At 37.2% G+C, this 27025-nt stretch overlaps 1 protein-coding gene across 4 annotated transcripts in view; it reads right to left on the bottom strand.

Annotated features, from left to right (window-relative positions):
* The window catches only part of LOC135104959 (IQ and AAA domain-containing protein 1-like), a 528680-nt gene that overhangs the window by 24866 nt on the left and 476789 nt on the right, over window positions 1–27025 (bottom strand). For 3 of the 4 annotated variants that reach the window (XM_064012787.1, XM_064012788.1, XM_064012790.1), the window contains one exon: window positions 26882–26965. In XM_064012787.1, the coding sequence (XP_063868857.1) occupies window positions 26882–26965 (84 nt within the window). Of the gene's footprint in view, window positions 1–24483; window positions 25344–26881; window positions 26966–27025 lie in introns of those variants that run through there. The other variant, XM_064012789.1, reaches the window with a different exon arrangement.

Raw genomic sequence — 27025 nt, forward strand, 5'->3', positions numbered from 1 at the left:
TAAATATGGCATGTAGCATCACATCTGAACTGTTTGTTAGCAAAGGGAACAATATTGAGGGCTCAATTTCATTTTGCGAGCAATTACTCATATCTTTGAACATTTGTAACTCATTACCTCATAACTCGGACACCCTCTGTGTGTGTGTGTGTGTGTGTGTGTGTGTGTGTGTGTGTGTGTGTGTGTGTGTGTGTGTGTGTGTGTATATATATATATATATATACTCGTATATATATATATATATATATATATATATATATATATATATATATATATATATATATATATATATATATATATATATATATATATATATATATATATATATATATATATATATATATATATATATATATATATATATACAGTGGGACCTCAGTTAAAGAACTTAATTCATTCCTGAATGCCATTCAAAATCTGACATGTTCGAAAATCAAAACTATTTTTCCCATAGGAATCAATGTGGAATGGATTAATCTGTTCCTAGACACCAGTCTACCAGTCTTGACGGCTTACAACAGACGTTCCCACAGCCAAGATGGCTGGTTCACAACATCAGCTCACAAATTATTTATCCAGAAAGGATGTATTGAGTGAACTTAGTGACACAGAAATGAGCAACTCACTTACCACCATAATGAAGGTGATCATAACACTTAGACATCTTGCTGCTGGGAAAAGCTACTGGAAAAATGCAGTAGTGATGGCATTGGAGGTCATCGAGAGAGTCACAGGTGGCTCAGGAAAACTCCTGAGCACCAAAAACTCTTCGTTTACATCAAGACTTTTCAACAGAATCACATTTATCTTATTTCAGATTGAATTACTGTCTTACACTCTGTCTCCTCCAAATATATAAAAACAACGTAATTATTTATAGAAACTATAAATTAATAATAAATGGCAGCTTTTGCTATGTCTTCTAATATGTGAAATCAAGTAACTTTGTTCTAGAACCGAATTATGGCACCACAACTAAAGGAATAATGAGTTCAAAGTTTTGTTTAAAAACTAATTTGTTCAAAAATCATGGTTCCACTATAGATATATGAAGTCAGTTACTATGATTCTCTGAAAGACAAAACTGAAAGGCACATTAACTGGTGATTGGATATATCTACCATCTACTTGTATTTTCATAAGGCCTGAGATAAACATGTAGCCCTGCCTTCTTAATTATTTGCATTCTTTAATTCTGTCTTTCAATTGGTGCACATTCTTTGCTGATGCTACTTTCTCATTTAGTTTATTAAAACCAAACTTTTGAATTTCTTGAAAAGAAGCTTTTTTCTTCATGTCATTCTGGCATCTTTTTATTTGATTTTTTCTTTCCTTTTATCTGTCATTGTCTCATGTGTATCTGAATTTTTTTGCTTTTCTTAACAATAGATTCTCATTCTCTGACAATTACACTTTATATAACAATATCTAAACCATTATTAAGTTAAGTCTTTCCCTCCTCTGCTTTAGTGTTGGCAAGTTCTTTCTTTTAACCTTTCTTCATAAATTAATTCTACTAGCTACTTTATCATTTTGGTCATCATTCTCTGCATCCTCTTCATATTTTCACAAGCTTTTTATAAGAGGATCACATGGTTATGGTATATTCCATTTTTTTCTGCATTATAATAATTATCTATCATATTTTTGTACATGTAGTAAAAAGCAAACTCCAATATTTCTTAACATTCTGTATGTGTACCTGAGTACCTATTCTATATGCTTCTCTGGTTGCATACTGATGATCCTTATCACCACTCCAAGATCTTCTCTTCATGTAGCCTTACATATTACTAATTTATTTTCCATCTTATTGAAGTCTTTTTACACTCTACCCATTTCCAGTGCATTTGCAGACTGAATTTGTTCCTATTCCTTGCTCCACTTGTAGATCTTATTTATATATATATTTTTTTAGGATTTTACAACCAATTTGAATACTACTTTCTCCAAGTAATTTTGCATATCTCCAAACAGACTTAATGTAACTTTTTACTCCTTTAGGAATATTACTGATACATAACTCAGTATCAGTATCAAAGCAGTTTATTTTAGAAGTCCGATTTCTACCTTTTTCCATTCTGATTTTTTATCCTTTACCATTACTGTCAATTATTTCCCTTTCAAGTATATTTCCATTTTTGCTTCAATCTTCCCACTAAATCCTCCTACACTTTCTAATTTCTGAAGTAATTTCTGAAGTATCCTCTCATCAGAAACTTTACTGAATGCCTTTGTCAGTTCTAAATGCCCATGATTCACTCACAAATCTCATGTTACAATGATCACTCATATGTGTTTGAGATGTAACTGTCAAACAGTTATTAGACTCCCTGAGTTGAAAAGCTGACTCTTGTCTATAATAAAAGCTAAATTGTATAAAAAAATTAGACTGAATAATGATATGAACTGTACTGGATGAATACATGATCAGAGGTAAAAAACAAAAATTTCCTTTTTTAGTAAGATGTTTTAATGCTGCATCAGATACCATATCAAAGTCTGAATCTTGCATTTATCTTTCCTTCTTTACCTCTTATCTCTTGTTTCCTTTCTGACTAGGTATGCTATTGCTGCTGTGGCAGATGTCACTGTTCTTCTGATATATCCAACAATAGTGATGTTCCATAGGGTTCTGTCTGGTCAACTTTCAATCAAGATGATTTTATCCTGCATTTTCAACATTTTTGCATGTACTTACCTAGAGGAATGGAGGTGGAGGAATCATGCCTTTCATGTCTGTTCCATCAACCTAACCATCATTGGAAGGAAAGCTCTACAGTGGAATGCTTGGACATTAGAGCAGCCTTTTCCCCTGCCCAGGTTTGCTAAGTCCTTGTGGGGAATAGGCACACCTCCATCCCCTGCCTGAGAAAGGCATGCAAGGTATATGTGAGGGTATATAAAAAAGTTTGTGGCATACTGTTACTGCTTGAACATGAGCAGGTGAGAACAAGACAAAACATGTTAGCATGCATCACTGACACTTTAGCTCAGTGTCAGTTTTGAGAAAAGAGTGAACATTAAATCCTCAATGAAATTTGAATGGAAGGGGATGCAGATTACTGAGACCTTGCCGAGAGATTACTGAGACCTTGCAGTAATGATGCTTCAAAGAAAACAGCCATCTACAAGTGGGTTCAGCATTTCTGAGAAGGCAGGAAAGACCTGGAAGATGATCCTTTGACCATGGGACAAAGAACATCAAAAAATTATCAAATGATTGATGCTGTTAGAAGTCTTATTGAAGAAGATATAAGAATAACAGTTAATCAAATAGCTTTGCCCCTGAAAATTTCATTTGACACAGTAAATTCAATTTTGCATGAAGATTTGGGACTCAGCATGCTTTCTGAGTGATGGGTCCCAAAAGTGATTCCTCAAACTGATCTTTTATCGATGATTCAAAGCAAGATTGTGGCTGCAGATTGAGGCTGATGAGGAGCTGTTTGAGTCAAATTATGGGCAACAAGACCTTTTTTTTTATGTAGGAGGGACACTGGCCAAGGTAAAAAAAAAAAAAACACAGATGCTAGTCCCTGAATAAGGTCTGAAACGGTAGTCAAAAATTGAAGGATAACCTCCCTCTTAAGGAGTTCAAATTATAGGAAGGTGAAAATACAGAAGCAGGCAGGGAGTTCCAGAGTTTACCAGAGAAAGGGATGAATGACTGAGAATACTGGTTAATTCTTGCATTAGAGAGGTGGACAGAATATGGTTGAGAGAAAGAAGTCTTGTGCAGCAAAGCCCTGAATTGTCAAAGGAAGAGTTTTTAACAAAGGTTTGAGCAAAGAGTTCAGCTTTTGAGATAGATGTGATAGCAGTGGTGCCATCTGATTGAAATAAAGGAGGGAAAGAAGAAGAAGAAGCAAAGTTATTGGAAATGTTTTTGACTAGATGCTAGAAGCCACAAGGGGAGTTAAATCTTGAAAGATTTTGACACTTTCTATTAATGAAGGAGTTTTTGGCTAGCTGGAGAACAGACTTGGCATGGTTCCAGGCAGAAATATAAAGTGCATGAGATTCTGGTGATGGAAGGCTCAAGTATCTTTTGTGGGCCACCTATCTATCATGTATAGCACAAAAACAGGCTGTGTTAAACCAAGGTTTGGAAGATCTAGACTGAGAAAAAGAGTGAGGAATGTACACCTCCATGCCAGACACTATCACCTTTGTTATGTGCTCGGCACACAGAGATGGGTCTCTGCCATGGAAGCAGTAGTCAGCAAAATACCTCCTCAAGTCCCCCAGTTAACAGAAGCAAAATGCCAGAGGCAAAAAAAAAAAAAAAAAAAAATGACAAGGAAAGCTGCATGGTCAAATTCTCTTTCACCATGACAATGCACCAGTACATTCTGTGAGAGTTGCAAAGGATGTGATTCTAAGAGTTCCAATGGGAAGTGCAGCCTTGCCTACCTTACAGTCCAAACCTTGCCTCATCAGACTTCTTCCTCTTTCTAAAGCTTAAAGAATCACTAAAAGGAGCCCACTTTGAAAACATGGATGAAGCTAAAAATGTAAACATGTCAGAACTGTGGTTCCAACAGAGAAATTAATGGTGATGGGTGTTTGCTCAATTAATGTATAACAATCCATTGTATTGAACCAATGAAAATTCAGTTCCAGCAGATCCGAACTTCTGGAATAAAACTGTTCTCACCTTGCTTCACACTCTAAAAGTTAGTCACTCTCTCATTTCGAATTAGACTCCAGTCAGCAATCAGTGTGCATCAATGCTCCTTCTCAACTCTCTACATTCTTGGTGAACATTATACACCATACTCCTGCTGTGTTTTCATAGGTACTTAGCTACCCATGTGACTGCACTACTCAAGGTAAATATTTATAACCTGGCATTGGCCATTTATGCCAGTTAGCTATATTGGTCCTCTGAACCGGATCATCATTGGTAACTTAATTTGTGCCCGCCGTATGTGTCTCTCTAGTGTCTGCGTGTCACTAAAGCACCACAGAAAATGACAAATACACATGGATAACTCCCAGTTATATCCCCAAACTATGAACCACCCATCCAACTACTCAAAGACAATTATGGCAGGAAAGACAGGCTCAAGCATGCTCTGGTGACTGAACTAGCTAGCCTGCAAAAACCTAATCATATCACTAGATTCAAGCAATTTATAGCAAGATATGAAAACTTGTATAAATAACTGATTGTACATAATATTAGTAGAGAAGAAATGTGCACCATACTCCTCATAAATTATCTTCCATCCCTCTATGAGGGAAAATATAAAAAGAGTACTGAAAGAAAATATATTAAATATTGAGGAGGCTCTAGATTGTTTGAGAAATTAGATATTCACTTGAAAGTGATCCATCCACATCTGAGGAGATAAAATACCAAACAACAGACAGTTTTAATATTTGCCTAAAATTTAATGTAAACTGTGCCAGAAATTAAATCATCCATGGTACAAATTTCACCAATACCCAAGTTGACACAAAATTAAAAAGAGCTCAGCAATTAAGATTATGCAGTGGATGTCTAGAACCTGGACACAGTACAAAAGGCTGTACAAACCCCAACATTAAAAGCTACAAGTTCTATGAGAAAAAACACTACCATGCCCTCTGCATAAAACCTAAGGCAACAAACAAAACAGAAACTGAGGTCAAACCAAAGGAGACAACATTAACCTTATCAACTCCTAAGGAAAGAACAATCTTATCAACCTTAATGTTACCTCTCATAGGAAAATGAGGTAAGATTACCAAATTAAGGACCTTTTTAGATCAAAGCTCACAAAAGACTTTTGTCCTACAGTCCTCATTAGCCAAATTAAAATATGAATTGCTTGACAAAGAAACAGGGATTCACTGGAAGCAAAACATAGTTTCTGTATCTTATAAATATAAAGGAGAAGAATACTCCCTAAGAGCAATGGTGGTAACTTAAATGCCTCAACAGACAGCACATAAAGGACTGAAAAGGGCCATAGTTGAATTAGAAAATTCAGGTTGCATGCTGGGTGATCTAAACACCATGAATGATGGTGACATTTCACTCCTAATAGGGGCTGATCATTATTATGAGTTAGTCCACCCTGGATATGAAAGGACAGGCTCAATAATATTGCTGCCCACAATTTGTGGTTATCCCCTAACTGACACCTACAAAAACAAAACTGATAACAATGCCCAGGTGGAAGTATTTTCACTGCTCAGAATAGCAGTCAGTTCAATGGAGGAGAAAATCAATAATCCAGATTACCAACCTCATAAGGAAGATCTGAACAAACTCTGGGAACTAGATCATATTGGAATACTATCAAATGAAATAATCCAAGAAACTAAAGACACCATCCAACAATGAGAAATCCATGAATTATAATCAACAAACCAATCAATAAAATGTTTGTTTACCCTGAAAAGATAACAAGGCACAACTACCAAGCAATTTCACATTAGCACTGGGTAGGTTAAGGAGCCTTCAATATACATTCATAAAAAACCCAGATTATTGTAACCAATACTCCAAGGTAATCACTGACCAGATAGATAGGGGCTGTATAGAGAATGGATTCACATCGACAACCACAATATTTATCATATCGTGGTATGAAAAAAGACAACATAACCACTCTAGTTAGGATGATATATGGATATTCTGCTAAATAATCTCCTAATTCATTAAGCTTCAATGACTACTTATTAACAAGTCCAAGTGACTTAGCTCAAGTGCTACTAAGATTTGGACACCAAAAATATGCCTTTATATCAGATATAGAAAAGGCATTCCTGATGGTGGAATTCAATGAGAAGGATAGAGTCTACACTAAGTTTCTATGGCCAAGAGATCCATTAAATATTAACTTCCTATGTGACATCTTTAGCTATAGCTTTAGCTTTGTTTGGAGCTACCTGTTCCCAATATCTATTCAGTGCCACTATTTCCCATCACCTAGCTAACATCCAAGAACAAGAGGACACTATTAAGAATATAAAACAAGGACAACCTACAGGGTATAAACAATTCAGAGGAAGACCTAGTGGAACAATAGTGGCAGGTGTAGACAATATTTAATAAAGCCCATCTATATCTGAGAGAATGGGTAACAAATAATCCCAAACTACAAGATCAACTTCAGATTGACAATGCTATATCAAAGAAACAGGACCAAGTTAAAGTTTTAGGATTAATCAGGTAGACACACTTTCAAAAACAGTGACTCGAAGGATCCTGATAAGATAACAAAAAGATCATGCTTAAGTATGGTGTCAAGGCTATTTGATCCATTAGGTCTACTATTTCCTGTGACAATCAAGTCAAGAATATTTTTACAAGGCCCATGGAAACTAAAAACATCATAGGACCAAACCCTACCTAATGAACTTTCTGAATGTAAAACAGCAAGTAAAACAGAAATCCCTAGGGTAACATGATAAAGCAGGGAGCAGACTTGCAGATTTTTAGTGATGCCAGCAGTAAACCATATTGAGCTTGTGGTTACCTTTGTAACAATGGGCAAGGAGATCTGATAATAAGTAAAGCAAAGGTTGCCCCACTAAAAAAATCTCACCATCCCTAAATTAGAATTAACTGCTGTCTTTCTGAATGCTAGGCTAACCATATTCATTCATGAAGCCTGTGGAGGTGTAATTAATATAGAGACTATTAATATATGGTGTGACAACCAGATCACTTTACACTGGCTACAAAATCAAAAGGTATTACCTGTATACATGGCCAATAGGGTGCGAGTAATCAACCAACACATTCCCAATATAAAGGTGAACTATGTGACGACTAAAGATAATCTAGTGAATCTCCTAACTTGAGGAATAAGTCCGGGCGAGCTGAATAATTCCTCTACATGATGGCAAGGGCCCTCATAGCTGCCTCACAACACTGAGTGGCCTAAAATGCAAACTGACATGGCTTAACCAGCTAAAACTGAAATAATTATAAATACAGCCATGACACCATCTAAATTAATGGAATGGGTGAGATATAGCAAGTATGGCAAACATTTAAGGATATTAGTATGGGTGCTTTGCTATAAAACTAACTTAAAGGCTAAAGCAAAGAGTCTGGCTATCAATACTGACCCAAACATGATAGTAGGGGAAATGAGGGCAGCAGAACAGGAATTAGGTCATTAAACTAATGCAAAAGGAAGAATTTTCTAAGGAGCACACCTTAATCATAATAAAAGCTGATAAATCATCATATACAAACATAATGCTTCAGCTAGGATTATCCCTAGAAAATGACATCACAAAATGTGATGGTAGAACACAACTGGCCAATGTATCTGAGTCAACCAAACATCCAATCCTACTAACCGGCCAAAACCACATAACTAAAATACTAATACAAAAAAAGTCACAAAATGAACCATTATTACAGCACTAACTTTACTGTGGGCTATATGAGACAAAAGTGGTGGATCCCTAAAATGAGGCAGACTATAAGGGGAGTACTTAGAAAATGTAGAACATGCCAGAAATATCAAGGTGAGTAATATTCTCCTGCAGATGCACCACCACTCCCTCAATTTAGAACTAACATCAGTGAACCCTTCAATATAACAAGAGTGGACTTTACAGGTCTCCTTAAGGTCAAGTGAGAAACTAGTGAGGTTGCCAGAGCATACATTGTCTTGTTCACTTGTGCTACCACTAGAGCCATGCATTTAGAACTGGTATCGGATTTAACAACTCAAAACTTCCTCAACGCCTTTAGACGGTTCACAAGCAGGTAGGGTCTACTACAACTTATATTAAGTGACAATGCAACAACCTTCATCACTACTGTCAGCTACATCAGGGAAATTATGTAAGACCCTCAGATAAATAACTATTTGACTTCAATCAACTGTGAATGGAAATTCATCCCAGCTTGAGCCCCCTAGTTTGGTGCCATATGGGAGAGGTTAATATGGACAGTAAAAACTGGATTAAGAAAGGTCTTTGGCAAAGCTTGTGTCACATTTGGTGAACTATATATTATCATATTAGAATTAGAATCCACTATAAGCAATAGACTTAATTTGTATAAATAGTGACATCAATGAAATAAATTCCATAACTCCTTCACAATTATTAAGAGGCAGAAGACTGAAATTTTTTCCTAATCAACTCACATTAGAAAAAATATCTGATCCATCTTATGGTTCCACACAATTTAAAGGAAAGAATCAATTATATAAACAAGCTACTGAATGATTTTTGGAAAATGAGGGTTTCAAAATATCTTTTTTTATCTCTGAGTCCCAGAAGTGTATAATAGCCAAAGGAAGGCATAACAGCCACAAGTTGGGGACATCATCCTCATTCAAGATTACAGGAAATGGTCCAGGTGGAAACTTGGTAAAATCATCAGCCTATATCAGGGATGGGGCAGGTTAGTCAGGGTAGTGGACATAAAAAAAATATCTTGGGTACAACCACTTGCCCCACTGCCAGATCATATCCACTTGAACAGAGTCTGGCAGACGTAGCTCCTCCAGCTCCCAACCTCAGTGACAAGTGGCAGTATACTACACAGGTTTATGGAAAACCAAAATTAAAACTGGTCAAATCTAATATCAAGTTTCCCCATATATACAGAGGGTGTTCAAGTTACAAGTGAGATACATTCCCGAAGGATGCCTGTAAGTTATTTTGCTTGTAACTTACCATCATATTTTTTCAGCACACACACACACACACACACACACACACACACACACACACACACACACACACACACACACACACACACACACACACATTAGCACAAATTAGCAAAATTACAGGAGAAACCTATAACTTGTTGAGAAGAATAAGGCAGGCCTTTGCATATATGGATGAAGAGATGGTCAGGAAGATGATCGTGTCACTGATAGAACCTAGACTAGAATATGCAGCAGTAGTGTGGTCGCCATACAAGAAAAAGGATATAAGAAAGTTGGAGAGAGTTCAGAGAGCAGCTACGAAGATGGTACCAAGTATCAGGGACTTGGCATATGAAGAGAGACTAGAAAGGATACATCTACCAACACTGGAAAAGAGGAGAGAAAGGGGAGACTTGATTGCGATATATAAAGCATATGAGGGAGTAGAGGAGGTGGACCGGAGCGACTTAATGGTCTGGGATACATGGGACACTAGAGGACATGGAAAGAGGCTGAAGAGGAGTGCTTGTAGAGGAGACGTCAAAAAGTATAGTTTCCCATATAGAAGTATTGATGTATGGAACAGTCTGGATGAGGAAATAGTAAATGCAGAAAGTATACATGGATTCAAGGCTAAGTTGGATATTAAAAGATATGGAGATGGGACAGCATGAGCATAGCTCTTTTCCCATAAAGCACAACTAGGTAAATAGCTAAATACACACACACACACACACACACACACACACACACACACACACACCAGAGAAGGAAGAAGAGATTTTGCAGTGGCTTATATACCCCCCAAAGACGAATGCATGGACACAAGAGGATTATAAATTATTGTTAAGAGATACTAGTAACTATTTGGAGAGAATACTGGCAGAGAGTAATAATATAACACTTATGGGTGACTTTAATTGCAAGGAGGTATGCTGGGAAGAGTGGACCATGGATGGGGAGAAGAGTCATGGGGAAATATGCTTCTAAATTTAATAATGACAAATACTTTGACCCAGTGGACTGGAGAAAATACAAGATTTGGGGGTAATGAAGAGGCATCAAGGCTAGACCTAGTGTTTACAAAGGAAATGGACATTATCGAAGGAATAAATTATCAGTGCCCACTAGGTAAAAGTGACCATCTGTTTATTGAATTCAGTATAGGCAGTGGTCCACTAGAAAACAGGAATGAAATTTACAAGAATGGGAGATATAATTAGAGGAAAGCAGATTTTATCAGGTTGAGGGAATATTTTGCAGAGGCTAAATGGAAATAACTGTTCACGGCAAGCAGTACGCAGGAAAAGTGGGACATATTCATGGAAATTTATAATGAAGAGGTCAGTAGATATGTACCAAAGATCAAAACAAAGGAAGTGAAAAAGAAAAAAAAGACTGGTTTAACACGAGATGTATAACAGCAAGAAAAGAAAAAGAAGCAGCATGGAATAGATGAAGAAAAAAAGGAGAAAGTGAGAAATGGGTAGATTTCAAGAAGGCAAGAAACGAATATATCAGAATCCTGAGAGATGAAGAAAGGAATTACGAGAAAGATATAGTTAACAAATGCAAAGATGAGCTGAAGTTATTCTTCAGATATGTGAATGGGAAGATGAAAAACAGGCAAATAATAGATAAATTAACGAAAGATGACATTACATACAAAGATACACGGTTACAAGCGGAATTAATGAACAAGTGCTTCCAGTCAGTATTCACCAAAGAAAGAAAATTTGAAGGAGAAAGAGTGTGGCACAGAGACAATATGATGACATAAGTGGATATAAGTGAAATTAAGAAGATTATGAAAGATTTGGATGTAAGTAAGGCTCAAGGATCAGATAGAGTGTCCAACTGGATACTTAAGGAATGTTGTGAACAACTGGCAGGAAGGTATACACAGTACCATAGTGTTTTCTTTTAAGGAAGAAAAAATTCCTCTAGACTGGAAGAGAGCCAATATTGTGCCCATTTTTAAAGGAGGTAATAAAGAAGATCCGCTGAATTACAGACCAGTGTCCCTAACAAGTGTGGTGGGAAAAATAGCAGAAAGAATAGTTAAAAACAGATGGATGGAATATTTAGAAGAAACACATACATTGACTGACAGGCAATTTTGTTTCAGAAGTGGAAGATCTTGTGTCACGAATTTAGTGAGCTTTTATAGTAGAGCACTTGATATAATTCAAGAGAGAGAGGGTTGGACAGACTGTGTTTATTTAGACCTAAAAAAAGCAAGATAAGGTACCACACAAGAGACTGCTAGGGAAAGTTCAAAATATAGGGGGTTTGCAAGGAAACACACCGAATTGGATTACAGACTTCTTGAGGGATAGAGAAATGAGAACAGTAATAAAGGGAAAAAAATCAGAATGGTGTAGAGTTACAAGTAGAGTACCACAGGGGACAGTCTTAGCCCCTGTAATGTTCCTGGTGTATGTTAACAATATGGTGGATGAGGTTGACAGTTATATAAGTCTGTTTGCAAATGATGCAAAATAATTTAAAAGAGTGGAAAACAATATGGATTGGGAAATATTACAGAAAGATCTAAATAAGATAAATAAATGGAGTAAGAAATGGGAAATGGAATTCAATGCTAAGAAATGCAAGGTGATGGAATTAGGAAAAAGCAAAAGAAGATTGACAAGTTCCTACATCATGGGAGAAATGGAAATTAAGAAAACCAAAGAAGAAAAAGACTTGGGAATTACAATCAGTCATAATTTATCACCAGAAAAACATGTAAACAAAATACTTAGGGAAACCTATGAGTTACTAAGAAAGATGAAAAGGGCATTTGCTTACATGAATGAAGAGATGATGAAAAAGTTGATGGAATATGTGATTTGACCAAAACTGGAATATGCCATGATTATTTAGTCACCCCGTAATAAAAAAGGAAATAAGCAAAATAGAAAGGATCCAAAGAGCTGCAACCAAATTAGTACCAAGTTTGAGAGATTTAACCTATGAAGAAAGATTAAGGAGATTGAAGCTTCCATCATTACAAGAGAGAAGAGAAAGAGGAGACCTGATTGCTATATACAGAGCTTTAAAGGGTAAGGATAAAGTTGACAATGAAGACTTATTTGTGTGGGACTCAAGAGATACAAGAGGACATGGAGTGAAAATGAAGAAAACAGCAAGTAGAAGAGATGTCAAGAAATATGGTTTCTCAAATAGAAGCATAGAAATATGGAACAACTTAGATGGAACATGTACAAGCAAAAAAATATTCATGAATTTAAAGTTAAGCTGGATGCTTATAGCTATTGAGACAGGACAGCCGGAGCATAGCTCTTTTTTCCTGTAAATCACAACTAGGTAAATATACACACACATACACACACACACACACACACACACACAAAAAAAAAAAAAAAAAAAAAAAAAAAAAAACACGTTCCACAGACTGTAATGCTTACTTACTTGATTCCATGAGAGAGAGAGAGAGAGAGAGAGAGAGAGAGAGAGAGAGAGAGAGAGAGAGAGAGAGAGAGAGAGAGAGAGAGAGAGAGAGAGAGCACCCTGCCTTATGGGTGATGTAATACTACTGAATAGTGATGGGGTTGCGGCTTCTGCCAAATGCAACTCAGATATGCTAGGCATACAACCCAGGTTAAAATAAGATGCCTCTCTCTCTCTCTCTCTCTCTCTCTCTCTCTCTCTCTCTCTCTCTCTCTCTCTCTCTTGCACATTTGTTCTCTCTCTCTCTCTCTCTCTTTCATGCACACTTTTTCCTTTCTCCCTCTCTCCTTCTCGGGTTATACATGTCTTTATTCATATAATTTATTAAGATGGTTGGCTGAAAGCATAAGAAAGGTATATTTGCCTATTCATGGACTTTATGTAATGGAGCAGGCTTTCTACACCATGCAGTGCAACCCTCCCATCTCTATGCCTCTCAGAGGCTGACTGATGGAGGTCTGTATGCTGTGGAAACACAAGCCAGACTCACTGTACTGCAGTAAGATGAGTTTTCAAATTAAATTCAAATTTTAAACTAGCATCTCAAAATAAACTGCTACAGAGCCTGTGTCCTGGGGCAGTGGGTGGTCCTTCAATATGGTGCTCAGCTACATGGTTAGTGGCAAAGCGACGAACTAGGTAATATGGCACATAGAGCCAAATTTGAACTTTTGGTTAGCAATGGGAACAATATCAACAGCACAATTTCATTTTGTGAGTAGACTGCTCATATCTCTGAAGATTCATAATTCATTATCTCATAACTCAGACACTCTCTGTATATTGTATTTTATTTTTTCTTGGTGGCAGGAGTATGTTGGAATTATCATTCCAACAGGGAAATTAATGGTGATGGGAATTAGTTAAATTATGGTATAACAATTCACTGTATCGAGTGGATGAACCAACGATGATTTGGTTCTAGTGGATCTGTACTTCTGGAACAAAACCATTCTCACCTTGCTTCACATTCCAGGAGTCAGTCACACTCAAGAAGCAGTCAGATATACAGTACGTACCCTGCTCCCTCATTTTGAATTAAACTCCACCCAGCAATCAGTGCGTACCAACTCTCCTTCTCAACTCTCTACAATCTTGGCAGATATTCTACACCAAACTCCAGCTAAGTATTCTGACTAGTTGCAGGCCTATGTGCTGATAAATATTTATAACCTGTCACTGACCTTTTATGCCAGTAGAGTTCTTGAGAGGTGTATTGAACAGGATGGTAACTACATTGAAAAATAAGTGCTTTGTGCTTGCTCACTTCAGTTAAATAAACAATCTTTGGAAAAATTCTAGAAACTTTTTGATTTACCCTCATAAATACCCTTAAGGCCATGAAACTGGGTGTGGGTTGCAAAGCTGCCTGAAAAAGATAGAGCCACAGCACCTGTTGACTCAACCTCACTACATGTACCCATCATCCCCTATTGCTTGGAGAGAGGCATTCAGAAAAGGGTGTGGGCGTGTCGCTTAGCTTTCTCATGCAAGTAGATCTGGTGCTCCCAGAATAATTACTCACAAAATAGGCTGAAATATGTCAGTGAGCACAACATGAACCTGTGTGGTGGACACTTCCACTTTAGGCATGAGAACATCACAAATGGGCATACACATATGCATGATGGCTGCTGGCATGTCTACCTTGGAATATATGCCGCTACCAGTAGACAAGCCTTGTAAGCTGTGCTGCATAATAATCTCCACTAGGCAACTAAAGACTGGGCCCAGGTTTTTTTTTTTTTTTTATGTAGGATGGACAAGGGCAACAAAAATCCAATAAAAAAAAGAAATGCCCAATGAGATGCCAGTCCCCTGAAAGGCCCAAAGCGGTAGTCAAAAAGTGAAGGATAAGTGTCTTGAAACCTCCCTTTTGAAAGAATTCAAGTCATAGGAAGGTGGAAAAACAGAATCAGGCAGGGAGTCCCAGAGTTTACCAGAGAAAGGGATGAATGATTGAGAATACTGGTTAACTCTTGCATTAGAGAGGTGGACAGAATTGGGGTGAGAGAAAGAAGGTCTTGTGCAGCGAGGCCGCGGGAGGAGGGGATGCATGCAGTTAGCAAGATCAGAAGAGCAGTTAGCATTAAAATAGCAGTAGAAGACAGCTAGAGATGCAACACTGCAGTAATGAGAGAGAGGCTGAAGACAGCCAGTTAGAGGAGAGGAGTTGATGAGATGAAAAGCTTTTGATTCTACCCTGTCTAGAACCCTGTCTGGAACCCCCCAGACATGTGAACCATACTCCATACATGTACGGATAAGTCCCTTGTACAGAGTTAGCAGCTGAGGGGTGAGAAAAACTGGCAGAGACATCTCAGAACACCCAACTTCATAGAAGCTGTTTTAGCTAGAGATGAGATGTGAAGTTTCCAGTTCAGATTATAAGTAAAGGACAGACCGAGGATGTTCAGTGTAGAAGAGGGGAACAGTTGAGCGTCACTGAAGAAGAGGGGATAGTTGTCTGGAAGGTTGTGTCGAGTGGATAGATGGAGGAATTGAGTTTTTGAGGCATTGAACAATACCAAGTTTGCTTTGCCCCAATCAGAAATTTTAGAAAGATCAGAAGTCAAGCGTTCTGTGGCTTCCCTGCGTAAAATGTTAACTTCCTGAATTGGTTGGACGTCAATGAAAAGATGTGGAAAAGTAAAGGGTGGTATTATCAGTGTAAGAGTGGACAGGACAAGAAGTTTGGTTTAGAAGATCATTAATAATAAGAAGAGGGTGGGTGACAGGACAGAACCCTGAGGAACACCACTGTTAATAGATTTAGGAGAAGAACGGTGACTGTCTACCACAGCAGCAATGAAGATGAAGTTACAGAGAGAAGGATAGAAGCTGTAGGAGGGTAGTTTGGAAATCAAAGCTTTGTGCCAGACTCTATCAAAAGCTTTTGATATGTCCAAGGCAACGGCAAAAGTTTCACCAAAATCTCTAAAAGAGGAGCCTATGGGGCTCCAAGGTCCTACAGTCTGGAGTCATTAAATGTACCAAACAAAGTAGTAAGTAATTCTGTATGGGGTGGGGTGGGGTTGCTGATGTCCTGCAACTGTCATCTTGCCTCACTCACTGTAGCCAGGGCAGTATTTACTCTCTGAGGTTCTGATGAATGGCCAGGCAGTTCCAAGGGCATTGCAGGTGGAAACCTACTCACAAAGGAGTCTGAGGCTCCCTCCTCTGTGGGAAATCAAGCAAATGGGAAGAAGATATGATGGCCTGTGCATCCTGGATAGCAGAGGTACCAAGGAGGGCATCAGCATGTCCAATTTATCCTCCATCTACTCCATTCTCTGTTTCCATGTTAGCTTCTCTGGGGATGGTGATGACCATGCTTGCTTCTTGAGTGGAGTGTGTGAGAGATGGAACTGTGTCTGGGCTCTCCAAGATGCTTCCTCATCCATGCAATGAGAGCTAGCCATCACTCTTCTGAGAGATAAGGAAACATTTGTTGCACTGCGAAGATGGCAAACAAGGAGCTGGCCTGCACCTCATACATAAGGAATGCAGGTCTACCTCCTTACCTGGTAGAGATCTCAAGCACTGAAAGCACCTGTGGCCCATGACACAGTACCAAGACACTGCAACACAAAAGCACCAAGGCAAAAAAGTGGCTTAGAGCAAATATGCATGTCTCTAACTGTTGATACCACAATGAAGTCCGAGTGGTCTGCTGACAGCTTGCACCCAGTACATGCATGTATCACTTTGTCCCTCTTTTCAAACACCAAAAGAGCAAGCAAGTTTTTTGGAGGCCAATTTACAAGTACTAAAGTGCTTGAGGTTTATAACATTTTTCTTCTCTCATTGTACTTCTAAGTACATCTGCACTTGTATCCTTACCTATGGGCCACTAACATTTGCATTGCCTTTCAGCCTTTACACTATCCAGTTCATAAGGAAATGTTCTGTTACTAGAAGCATGTGGCTCTGGTGTCATGTTCATGAAAGCCCTGAAAGAATTAACACCACTGCCAGTAGCAACTGTGAAATGTGTCTGCCACTTCTGAACTTTTCTTAATCTTGCCTTTGTTTCATCTTGTGTTGTGCACATTTGATGTGGAACCATTCAGTTGCCCCACAACTTTATATTTTCATCTCTTCTATGAGTGTAATGATGTTTTTGTCAAACATAGTTTTTTTTTTTCTCCATTATTCCTTTCCTGCAGTCTTGCTTCCTTTTAACATCAGGCCTTTCACTAATACCTTAACCCTGTTCTCTGTGGCATGGGTAAAAAATGACTCATCATAGCTGAATTTTCACAAATAAAAAAAAATTCTAAACAAGAGAGTTTTAGGAGGACATAGTAAGACATAGTCTTACTATGTCAATCAAAATTTGATAAAGAATGATCATGTAAAAAAAATATGCAAAAAAATTGGTCTAATATATGGTATTTTATACTTTTCTTTTGATCGCTCGCAAAGCAATATTACAATAGACAAGAATCAGTAATCAATGAGTTCACTGCCAATGGCCACCTTCTTGCCATCCATACAATAAATTTCCCTGTGTATTTATTTATTTATTTATTTATTTGTGTGTGTGTGTGTGTGTGTGTGTGTGTGTATTTACCTAGTTGTGTTTTACAGGAAAAGAGCTATGCTCATGCTGTCCTGTCTCCATATCTATAAGCATCCAGCTTAACTTTAAATTCATGAATATTTTTTGCTTGTACATGTTTCATCTAAGTTGTTCCATATTTCTATGCTTCTATTTGGGAAACCATATTTCTTGACATCTCTTCTTGCTGTTTTCTTCAATTTTACTCTATATGCCCCTTGTAGCTCTTGAGTCCCACACAAATAAGTCTTCTTTGTTAACTTGATCCTTAACCTTTAAAGCTCTGTATATAGCAATCAGGTCTCCTCTTTCTCTTCTCTCTTGTAATGATGGAAGCTTCAATCTCCTTAATCTTTCTTCATAGGTTAAATCTCTCAAACTTGGTACCAATTTGGTTGCAGCTCTTTGGATCCTTTCTATTTTGCTTATTTCCTTTTTATTATGGGGTGACTAAACAATTGTGGCATATTCCAGTTTTGGTTGAATCACATATTCCATCAACTTTTTCATCATCTCTTCATCCATGTAAGCAAATGCCCCTTTAATCTTTCTTAGTAACTCATAGGTTTCCCCAACTATTTTGTTTACATGTTTTTCTGGTGATAAATTATGACTGATTGTAATTCCCAAGTCTTTTTCTTCTTTGATTTTCTTAATTTCCACTTCTCCCATGGTGTAGGAACTTGTCAATCTTCTTTTGCTTTTTCCTAATTCCATTGCCTTGCATTTCTTTGCATTGAATTCCATTTCCCATTTCTTACTCAATTTATATATCTTATTTAGATCTTTCTGTAATATTTCACAATCCATATTGTTTTCCACTCTTTTAAATTATTTTGCATCATCTGCAAACAGACTTATATAACTGTCAACCTCATCCACCATATTGTTGACATACACCAGAAACATTACAGGGGCTAAGACTGTCCCCTGTGGTACTCCACTTGTAACTCTACACCAGTCTGATTTTTCCCCCTTTATTACTGTTCTCATTTCTCTATCCCTCAAGAAGTCTGTAATCCAATTCAGTGTGTTTCCTTGCAAACCCCCTATATTTTGTGTGTGTGTGTGTGTGTGTGTGTGTGTGTGTGTGTGTTTATTTACCTAGTTGTATTTACCTAGTTATGGTTTATGGGAGGGGGAGTAATCTCATAGTATTCCATCTCTATGTCTATCTAGTTCGGTCTTAAAAGCATGGACTGTTATGGCATTGACAATGTCTTCACTGAGTTCATTCCATTCATTCACACTTCTGAGAGGAAAACTATACTTTTTGATGCCTCTTCTACAGTTAACTTTCTACAACTTCTTACTGTGTCCCTTTGTACGCTGTGTGTCTAAATTTATGAAACATTCTTTGTCCACATTTTCCATATCATTTATCATTCTATATATGTTTATTAAATCTCTCTCCCCTATTTTGAAGGGTAGGAATTTCCATCATTCTTAATCTCTCTTCATAGGTTGACTTACTCAACTCCAGAACTATCTTAGTGACTGCTCTTTGTATTCTTTCTAATCTTATAATATTCCTCTTTATATGAGAAGACCACACCACTGCTGCATATTCCAATCTTGGTCTTATCATGGAAATCAACAATTCTTTTTTATCATTTCTTTATCCAAATATGAGAATGCCATTCTTATTCTTTTTAATAAATTCATTGTCTTTCCAGTAATTTTATCAATGTGTTTATATGAAGTCAAATTTTCAGCAACTGTTGCTCCCAAATCCACTTCCTCTTTTGACTTCTTTAACTTCACACCTTCCATCTCATAATGATATTGTATTTTTTCTTATTCTTATCAAACTCCATTACTTTACATTTACTTAAATTTAATTCCATTTGCCAAGATTTACTCCATCTATTTATCTTATTTAAATAATTTTGCAGTACCATACAGTCATTTACATTTTCTAACCTTCTCATCAGCTTAGCATCATCCACAAATAAGTTCATATAACTATCTATTTCTTCATTTATGTCGACCACATATAATACAAACACTATCGGTCCCAACACTAACCCTGTGGGACACCACTAGTTACTTTCAGCCAAGATGAATTTTGGTCTCGTATTACAGTTCTCATCTTTCTATCAACCAGAAAATCCTCCATCCACTCCAGCAGTCTTCCTCAAATTTTTCCATAATTTTTTTATCTTCCATAGCAATCTTTGGTGTGGTACTTTGTCAAATGCCTTCTTCAAGTCTAAGTAGACACCATCCACCCATCTGACTCTCTCCTGCACAATACTGATTACCCTTGAATAAAAAGGACAATAAGTTCATGGAGCATGATCTTCCACTCCTAAATCCAAATTGACAATTTACTAAAACTTTATCTCTTTCCAAGTGTTCCATCTATCTTTCCTTTATTGTTCTTTCACATAATTTTCCTACAACACTAATCAAGGACATTGGTCTATAATTTAGTGGATTTTCCTTATTTCCTCCTTTATATATTTTTGTAATATTTGCTCTCTTCCAATATTTTGGTACTCTTCCCTGTGATAGTGATGTCACCACTAGACTGTGAATTTTATCAACCAGTTGTTCCCTACATTCCTTCAATATCCAGTTTGATACTCCATCTGGACCAGTTACTTTATTTACATCAAGTTCTTCCATCATCTTAAGTATTTCTTCATAACTGACCGGGACTATACTTAGTACATTCCTCACCAACTTATCCCTATCCAGCATCAAACTCCCCTTCCACAGTAAATACTGATCTGAAACTATTGTTCATAACCTCTGCCATGTCCTGTGCATCATCATAGATTTTTCCTTCAACTTTCAGTCTTGATACACCTTCATTCTTCTTCATCTTCCCATTAATATGTCTAAAGAATAGTTTGGGTTCATTTATACACTTATCTATTATATCTCTTTCATAGTTTCTTCTCTCCATTCTTATTATCTCAATGTACATGTTTCTAGCATCATTATATTCCTCCCATCTGCTCTCAGTTTACCTCTTCTTCCTCTATGCCAAACATTTGATTTACAATTTTTAGTCTCTGCATTTTGTATTGAACCATTCTTTACCCTTTCTACATCTCGCTCCTTTTTTAGGTAGAAATTTCTCCACAGCAGAATTATATATCATTATAATTTCATCCCATTTTTTCTGAACATCTTCTGCATCTCCATAATCTTTCGAATCCAGGGCAACAAAGTACTTTCTTAATTTTTCAAAGTCAGCTTTACTATATTTAAATCTTACCATATAATTTTCATCAATGATTACATTTTCATTTTTCAAATTAAATTCCATCAACACATGATCACTTTTACCTAGAGGGCTATCATAGTGTATAGTTTCAATAATTTCCATGTCCTTGATAAACATTAAATCAAGTCTTGATGGTTTATCTCTTCCACTAAATCTGGTATCACAATCAACCCACTGAGTCATCAAGTTTTCCACTACCCAGTTCAATAGTCTATTACTCCATGAGCTCTCACTTCCAGTAGTTGTCAGTGTCTCCCAATTTATCTCCTTACAATTAAAATCACCAACAATAACTATATCACTACATTTCCATAACTTTCTTTTCAAGACCTTTTAGCACATTTACCAACATCTCTTCATGCTCTTCTTTTTGCTAAGCATTGGTCATAGGTGGCACATACACTCCTACATAATTCATTATCCTTCCATTTCCACTTCTAATCATCATTTGCAGAATTTCAGACTTGTCTTCACTTTTTATTACTTTCTCCACTCTGATACATTTTTCAGACAGAATTGTCACTCCACCTCCTCCCTTGTCACTTCTATTTTTCATCCATAAATCATATTTATCATCACCAATGTCAGGAGTTCCCCATTCATTTTTCCATTTTGTCTCACATAATACAACATCCAGTGCAGTTCTATTTAATAACTCATATAATTTCCTTTTAGTTGACATTAATCCATTTACATTAGTATAACATACCTTACTTACTGTTTGATACACCATTTCTTTATTCTCATATCTCTTACTCTCCTGAAAATCTTCTCTTCCTCCATTCCATTGTTCATTTTTTTGTTTAGCTTCATTTACCAGCTCCTTTTGCTTCAACCTTTCAGTCTCATCCATATCACTGTTTATCCATACATTCTATATTCTTCATCTCCAGACAACCTCTAATTAGAGATCCATTAATTACTACTTCTGCTTGTACCTGTGTTGCAAACCTTATTCTTATGAGTCCCATTTTTCTTCTTTTTTTCCAGTTCTATGGAACTCTTCCACATGCTTTACTACCTGGCTGTCTTCACCTGTCGCTTTCTTCAGTAACTTATTCAACATTTTCTGTTCCTTTTCCTCTTTGAATTCTAACTATTTTCTCTTCCTTTAAACCAAATACACGTACTTGTTCATATTTTTCTACAGTGTCTCTCACTAACTTTTTCTCTTCTCTAATAACATTTACCACTTTTTGTCTGAGGTTTTGTTTCTCATTTTCTTGTTGTTTTATTATTTTCTTAGTGATTCTTCTTCATATTTACATTCATATAACCACTTATTTTGCCTCATTTCCTCATCCTTTACACTTACCTTCATTTTCTCATTTCCTTTCTGAACATTTTCTACTTTTTTTCTTTATTCATTTCTTTAAACAGTCATTTCCACCTTTAACTTTTCATTTTTATCTTCCATCTCCATCAACTTTGCCATATTAATCACTAACTCCTCACCTGTCTCCTGGTGTGCCTCCAATGTCTTTATTCTCTCCACTAATTTGTCCATCATTTCTTCCATATATATATATACGAGTATAATTTTTCTACACTACAGTCTATAATTTAGTTTTCTTTTTTTCACCAGTAAAGCCTTCAAAGGACTCCTGTTCTTTTGTGGTGCTGCCCTCCGCCATTTTGTCTGATGTAAACAAACCAACCAAACTTTCCTAGAGTCCTAGAATACTCATGTACTGTTTCTCCCCTATTTACCACCTAGGTATTCCTAGGTCTTCATATCATAACTTGTTCCACCATGAGCAATTTGTGTTATTCCTTCCTTCTATATTTAGAGCACTAGGAAACGCATCCTGTTAGCTCCGCTGCCACCAAGCTGTGTGTGTGTGTGTGTGTGTGTGTGTGTGTGTGTGTGTGTGTGTGTGTGTGTGTGTGTGTGTGTGTGTGTGTGTGTGTGTGTGTTTACCTAGTTGTTTACCTAGTTGTGAAATGAAGGGCAAGAGCCACAGTAAGCTCATGCTGTCCCATCTCCATATCGACTTTTATTTAGATTTTCTTTAAATTAATTAATTGTTTTTGCACACAGTCTCATTCTTAAGTTCATTCCACAGTTATACTTCTGTGGGGGAAGCTATGTTTCTTAATGTCAATTCTGCAAACACTCCTTTTGAATTTCCTTCCATGTCCTCTTGTGTCTCTTGTATCTGGTATCATGAGGTCTTCTCTGTCCAACTTTTCCATTCCTTCCAATATTCTATATATTGCTATCAAATCACCTCTTTCCCTCCTTTTTTCTAGTGTAGTCAGGCCCAATCTCTTCAACCTTTCCTCATAACTATACTCTCTTAAGCTTGTAGGAATTTTATTTGCAGCTCTCTGGATTCTTTCTAACTCTCTTGTATCCTTTTTCAAACTTGGCGACCACACTAATGCTGCATATTCCAATCTCAGATGTTATCAGTCTTTATCAATACAGGAGAATGCTCTCTTGATGTTTCTCAGCAGATTATATGTTTCTCCTATAATTTTGTTTATGTGCTTCCCAAATGACAAATTATCAGTAATAATTACTCCTAGGTCTTTTTCTTCTGATCTTATAGAGATTTCCTCATTATTTAAGTAATAGTTGCCAACTGGTCTTCTCGCACTATTTCGAGACCTCATCACACTACATTTTTTAGCATTAAATTCCATGTTCCATCTCAATGACCATTCATTAATCTTAATTAGGTCCTGATTTAAAGCATTGCAGTCCTCTTCATTTGTTACTTTCCTCATAATCTTAGTGTCATCAGCAAAAAGGTTCATGTAACTTTCTACACCTTCTGTCATATCATTTACATAAACTGTGAACATAACAGGTGCAAGTACTAAACCTTACAGGACTCCACTTATTACTGTTCTCCAGTTCGACCTGCTGCCTTTAATTATTGTCCTCATTTCTCTGTTTGTCAAAAAGTCAGTAATCCATTTTAACAGTGATCTACTGAGTCCTCCAATTTTTTTCAATTTCCATATTAGTCTTCTGTGCAGAACTTTATCAAATGCTTTTCTCAGATCTAAATATATGCAGTCAGTCCATCCATCTCTCTCTCTTGCACTATATCTATTACTCGTATGTGTGTGTGTGTGTGTGTGTGTGTTACATACTATAAAAATACAGGGTGCAACCCCAAGCTTCCACCTTGATGAAAGGTGAAGCCATTGCTCCCATCAGTAGACATTATCAAACTTCCATAATGATACTTAGGAAAACTAAGCCTACTGTGGTGTTCACAAGACATTGCTGCTAATCAAGAACATGAATTGAATTACCAGTTCAGAGGAAATCATTGCTCTCCTTGTCTCCCTGCATTCCAGTGTAACATGGCCAATCTTTACTTTGTCACTCATCAGCACCTGCATATTTTTGTATTATTACGTGTCATATACTAATAAAAACAACAAAATATACTGATTCTGAGACAATGACTGATAATTCAATGCTAACAACATTAGAGGAACAATAGGAAGTTGAAGAAATGTAAAGAAAATGTTTACTCACTTTTCTTTATTTATCTATTTGTTTTTCATATTTTACACATAGTCTACTATGCTAGAGATGCAGCAGTGTTTTTTTTTAAATTGATGGTAGGTTCAGTTTTCCTAATCATCATCTGGTAGCTTGATGAAACCAAATGTAACCGTGTGATGTCCAGCTTCCTCTCTTCCTCCATATAATATAATTTAAGGGTGGCTGTCACAGCTGTTGTGCAGTGTGTGTGCATGTGCATGCATTTGTGTATGTGCAAAATATTTCCATCTGATGTGAAATGCTGATAGTGATGTGGAGAAAGTAGATATGAGCAATGGTGTTAGGAAAAATCATGGCCAAGATTTCATGTAATAATGACATTGTATCATATGTTGGGGCCTTTTACCGCATGGCAATCTATAGAATATTATTTGTTCAGTGACGTTTACTTGTACTTAATACATGACTCCCTGGTCAGGAAGAGCAAAAATCCAGGAAGGCTGCAGAGAATGTGGTTAAACTTTCTGGTTTTTCAGGTAGTACACCTTCACCACTAGCATCATGCTACTGCCACATTTCTTCCTGTCAGACACAAAAGCCATGAAAGTTATGGATGAAAGGAAAGCCAGGAAAAAGAAAGTCTTTCCAATTTTCTCATACACTTTTTCTTGTGAGGTAACCACACCACTGCTGCACATTCAAGCCTTGAATGTATCATGGTAACTCTGTTATCACTACAGATTCTGCCTCTCTCACAGCTGCCACTAACTTGGGTCAGTTTCCCTTAACTACCTCCAGTGTAGTTTAGTGTGGGATCCACATGTGCATTTAAGGGTGCTACTGGTCTCCTGTAATGACTAGCAAATGTGAGATTGCCACTCTGTTTCACCCATCGACAGGGAAGGGAGTACTGCAACTGCCAAACAACTTCAACTTGCTTGGAAAGAATTGCAATCCACATTCCAGGAGGCACAGCTACAACAAAGGACAAACAACTATGAGGATCATAATATTCTGAGTTACCATCCTCTCAAGGCAAAACCACCCACGCTCACAGAATATTATCTCCTCCTGCATGACAGTAACATTTACAGCTTCCTAAAAGACAGACACTATCACCCTGACTTGGTAATGCCTGGGGAGGGAGTAAACTTCATTATACAGCAAAGAAACTATATCCTCTGGGTTCAAAGCTCTCAACAGAACTCTGAATCCCAGTAACATGTGACAGCACAAGTGATGATAAACCAAACACAACAACAGACACAGATGAGCAAGGGGACTTGTTGTCACCAAAAGGATAACTGGCACCGCATACTCAAACTCCTATGACTGGTGTGTTACTTACCAACAGAGGCAAGGCTACTGCCAACTCATGTACAATACTAACTAATAAGTTCCCTCTAACATACACAAATATAGCCCAATTCCATGCCAATACTCCCTCCTCATGCTACCAAATCCACTCAGCCTGCTTGCCCATTTCTTTCTTTATTAACATAGTAAAAAAATTTGTTGAAAAAATGGAATACTCATACATATATCATTCACACTCTTAGACCTGTCAGCCCCTGGTAGAAAAGAACAGTCTTGTAGATCATCCTGCTACATCCTATGAGCTTAGATGTAGCACAACTGGCCACCTACTTCCATGGCAAGTATACTACACTGGTTTAATCCTGCCACTTCATAGTGATACCATTCCCTATCCTGTACCCACTCCAATCCTTAGATTATAACAGATGTTTCCTACAGTGCCCGACGTCCTGAGTCCATATGCCAATGGGTCCCACCAGATACACCCATACCCCCTTCCCAGGGGTTGACAAGATGATGTTATTTTCATGTGCTCATCAGTGTCACTCTCCACTCACCTTTATCATGAACAATCATTCTTGCTTCCTGCACAGTCATTCCTTTCTCATTCAGTGCTCTCTTTACACAGTTCATCCATTCCAGGCATGGCCTTCCCCTTGACCTTTACTTCACACATCTGACCTCATTACTCTCTTTATTAGTTTCTGTCCTCCATTTTCCTCACATACCCAAACCACCTTAATACATATAGAAGAAAATAATATTAACATAAAATAAATGAAGATAAATTACTGGAAGGTGAGGTTACTGATCCTCTGCCTCTGTCAGTAAACAAAATTGCAGCCACCAGTTTTATAAACCATATCAAGGTATGAAGGGTTTAAAGCATGAGAGGAGGCAAACTTTAAGTCTCTACCCTTCTGAGGATTCAAACATCAAGCTCTTTAGTGGTTGCACAGAAACACTGAAGGATCCATCTAAAGGTGGAATAAATTGTCCATGAGAAGCCATCATCAGTGATGAGTGAACCCCCTGACAGGAAACATTATGAGTCTGACAGTTTACCAATCAGGTCAAGATGATAACTAAAGTCCTAATGGATTTTATCAGCCTTGATTGTCTTGCTATTGTTGGTACAAGTCCAAATTTATGTGAATCAAAGTGATAAATTCAACCCTGATGCTAACATGACTTACCTGGCTGACCACACTACATATATGTCCAGATGAATATCCATCAGTGATGCGAGCTAGACCACTGATGTCCATTTTATGTGTTATCTGATGGAGCAAAGAAAGTAATAAAAATTAGTATCATGTACAAAACATTTACCTTACTTC

This window comes from Scylla paramamosain, chromosome 11 (genome assembly GCF_035594125.1).
Source record: "Scylla paramamosain isolate STU-SP2022 chromosome 11, ASM3559412v1, whole genome shotgun sequence".
Taxonomy (NCBI): Eukaryota; Metazoa; Arthropoda; class Malacostraca; order Decapoda; family Portunidae; genus Scylla; species Scylla paramamosain.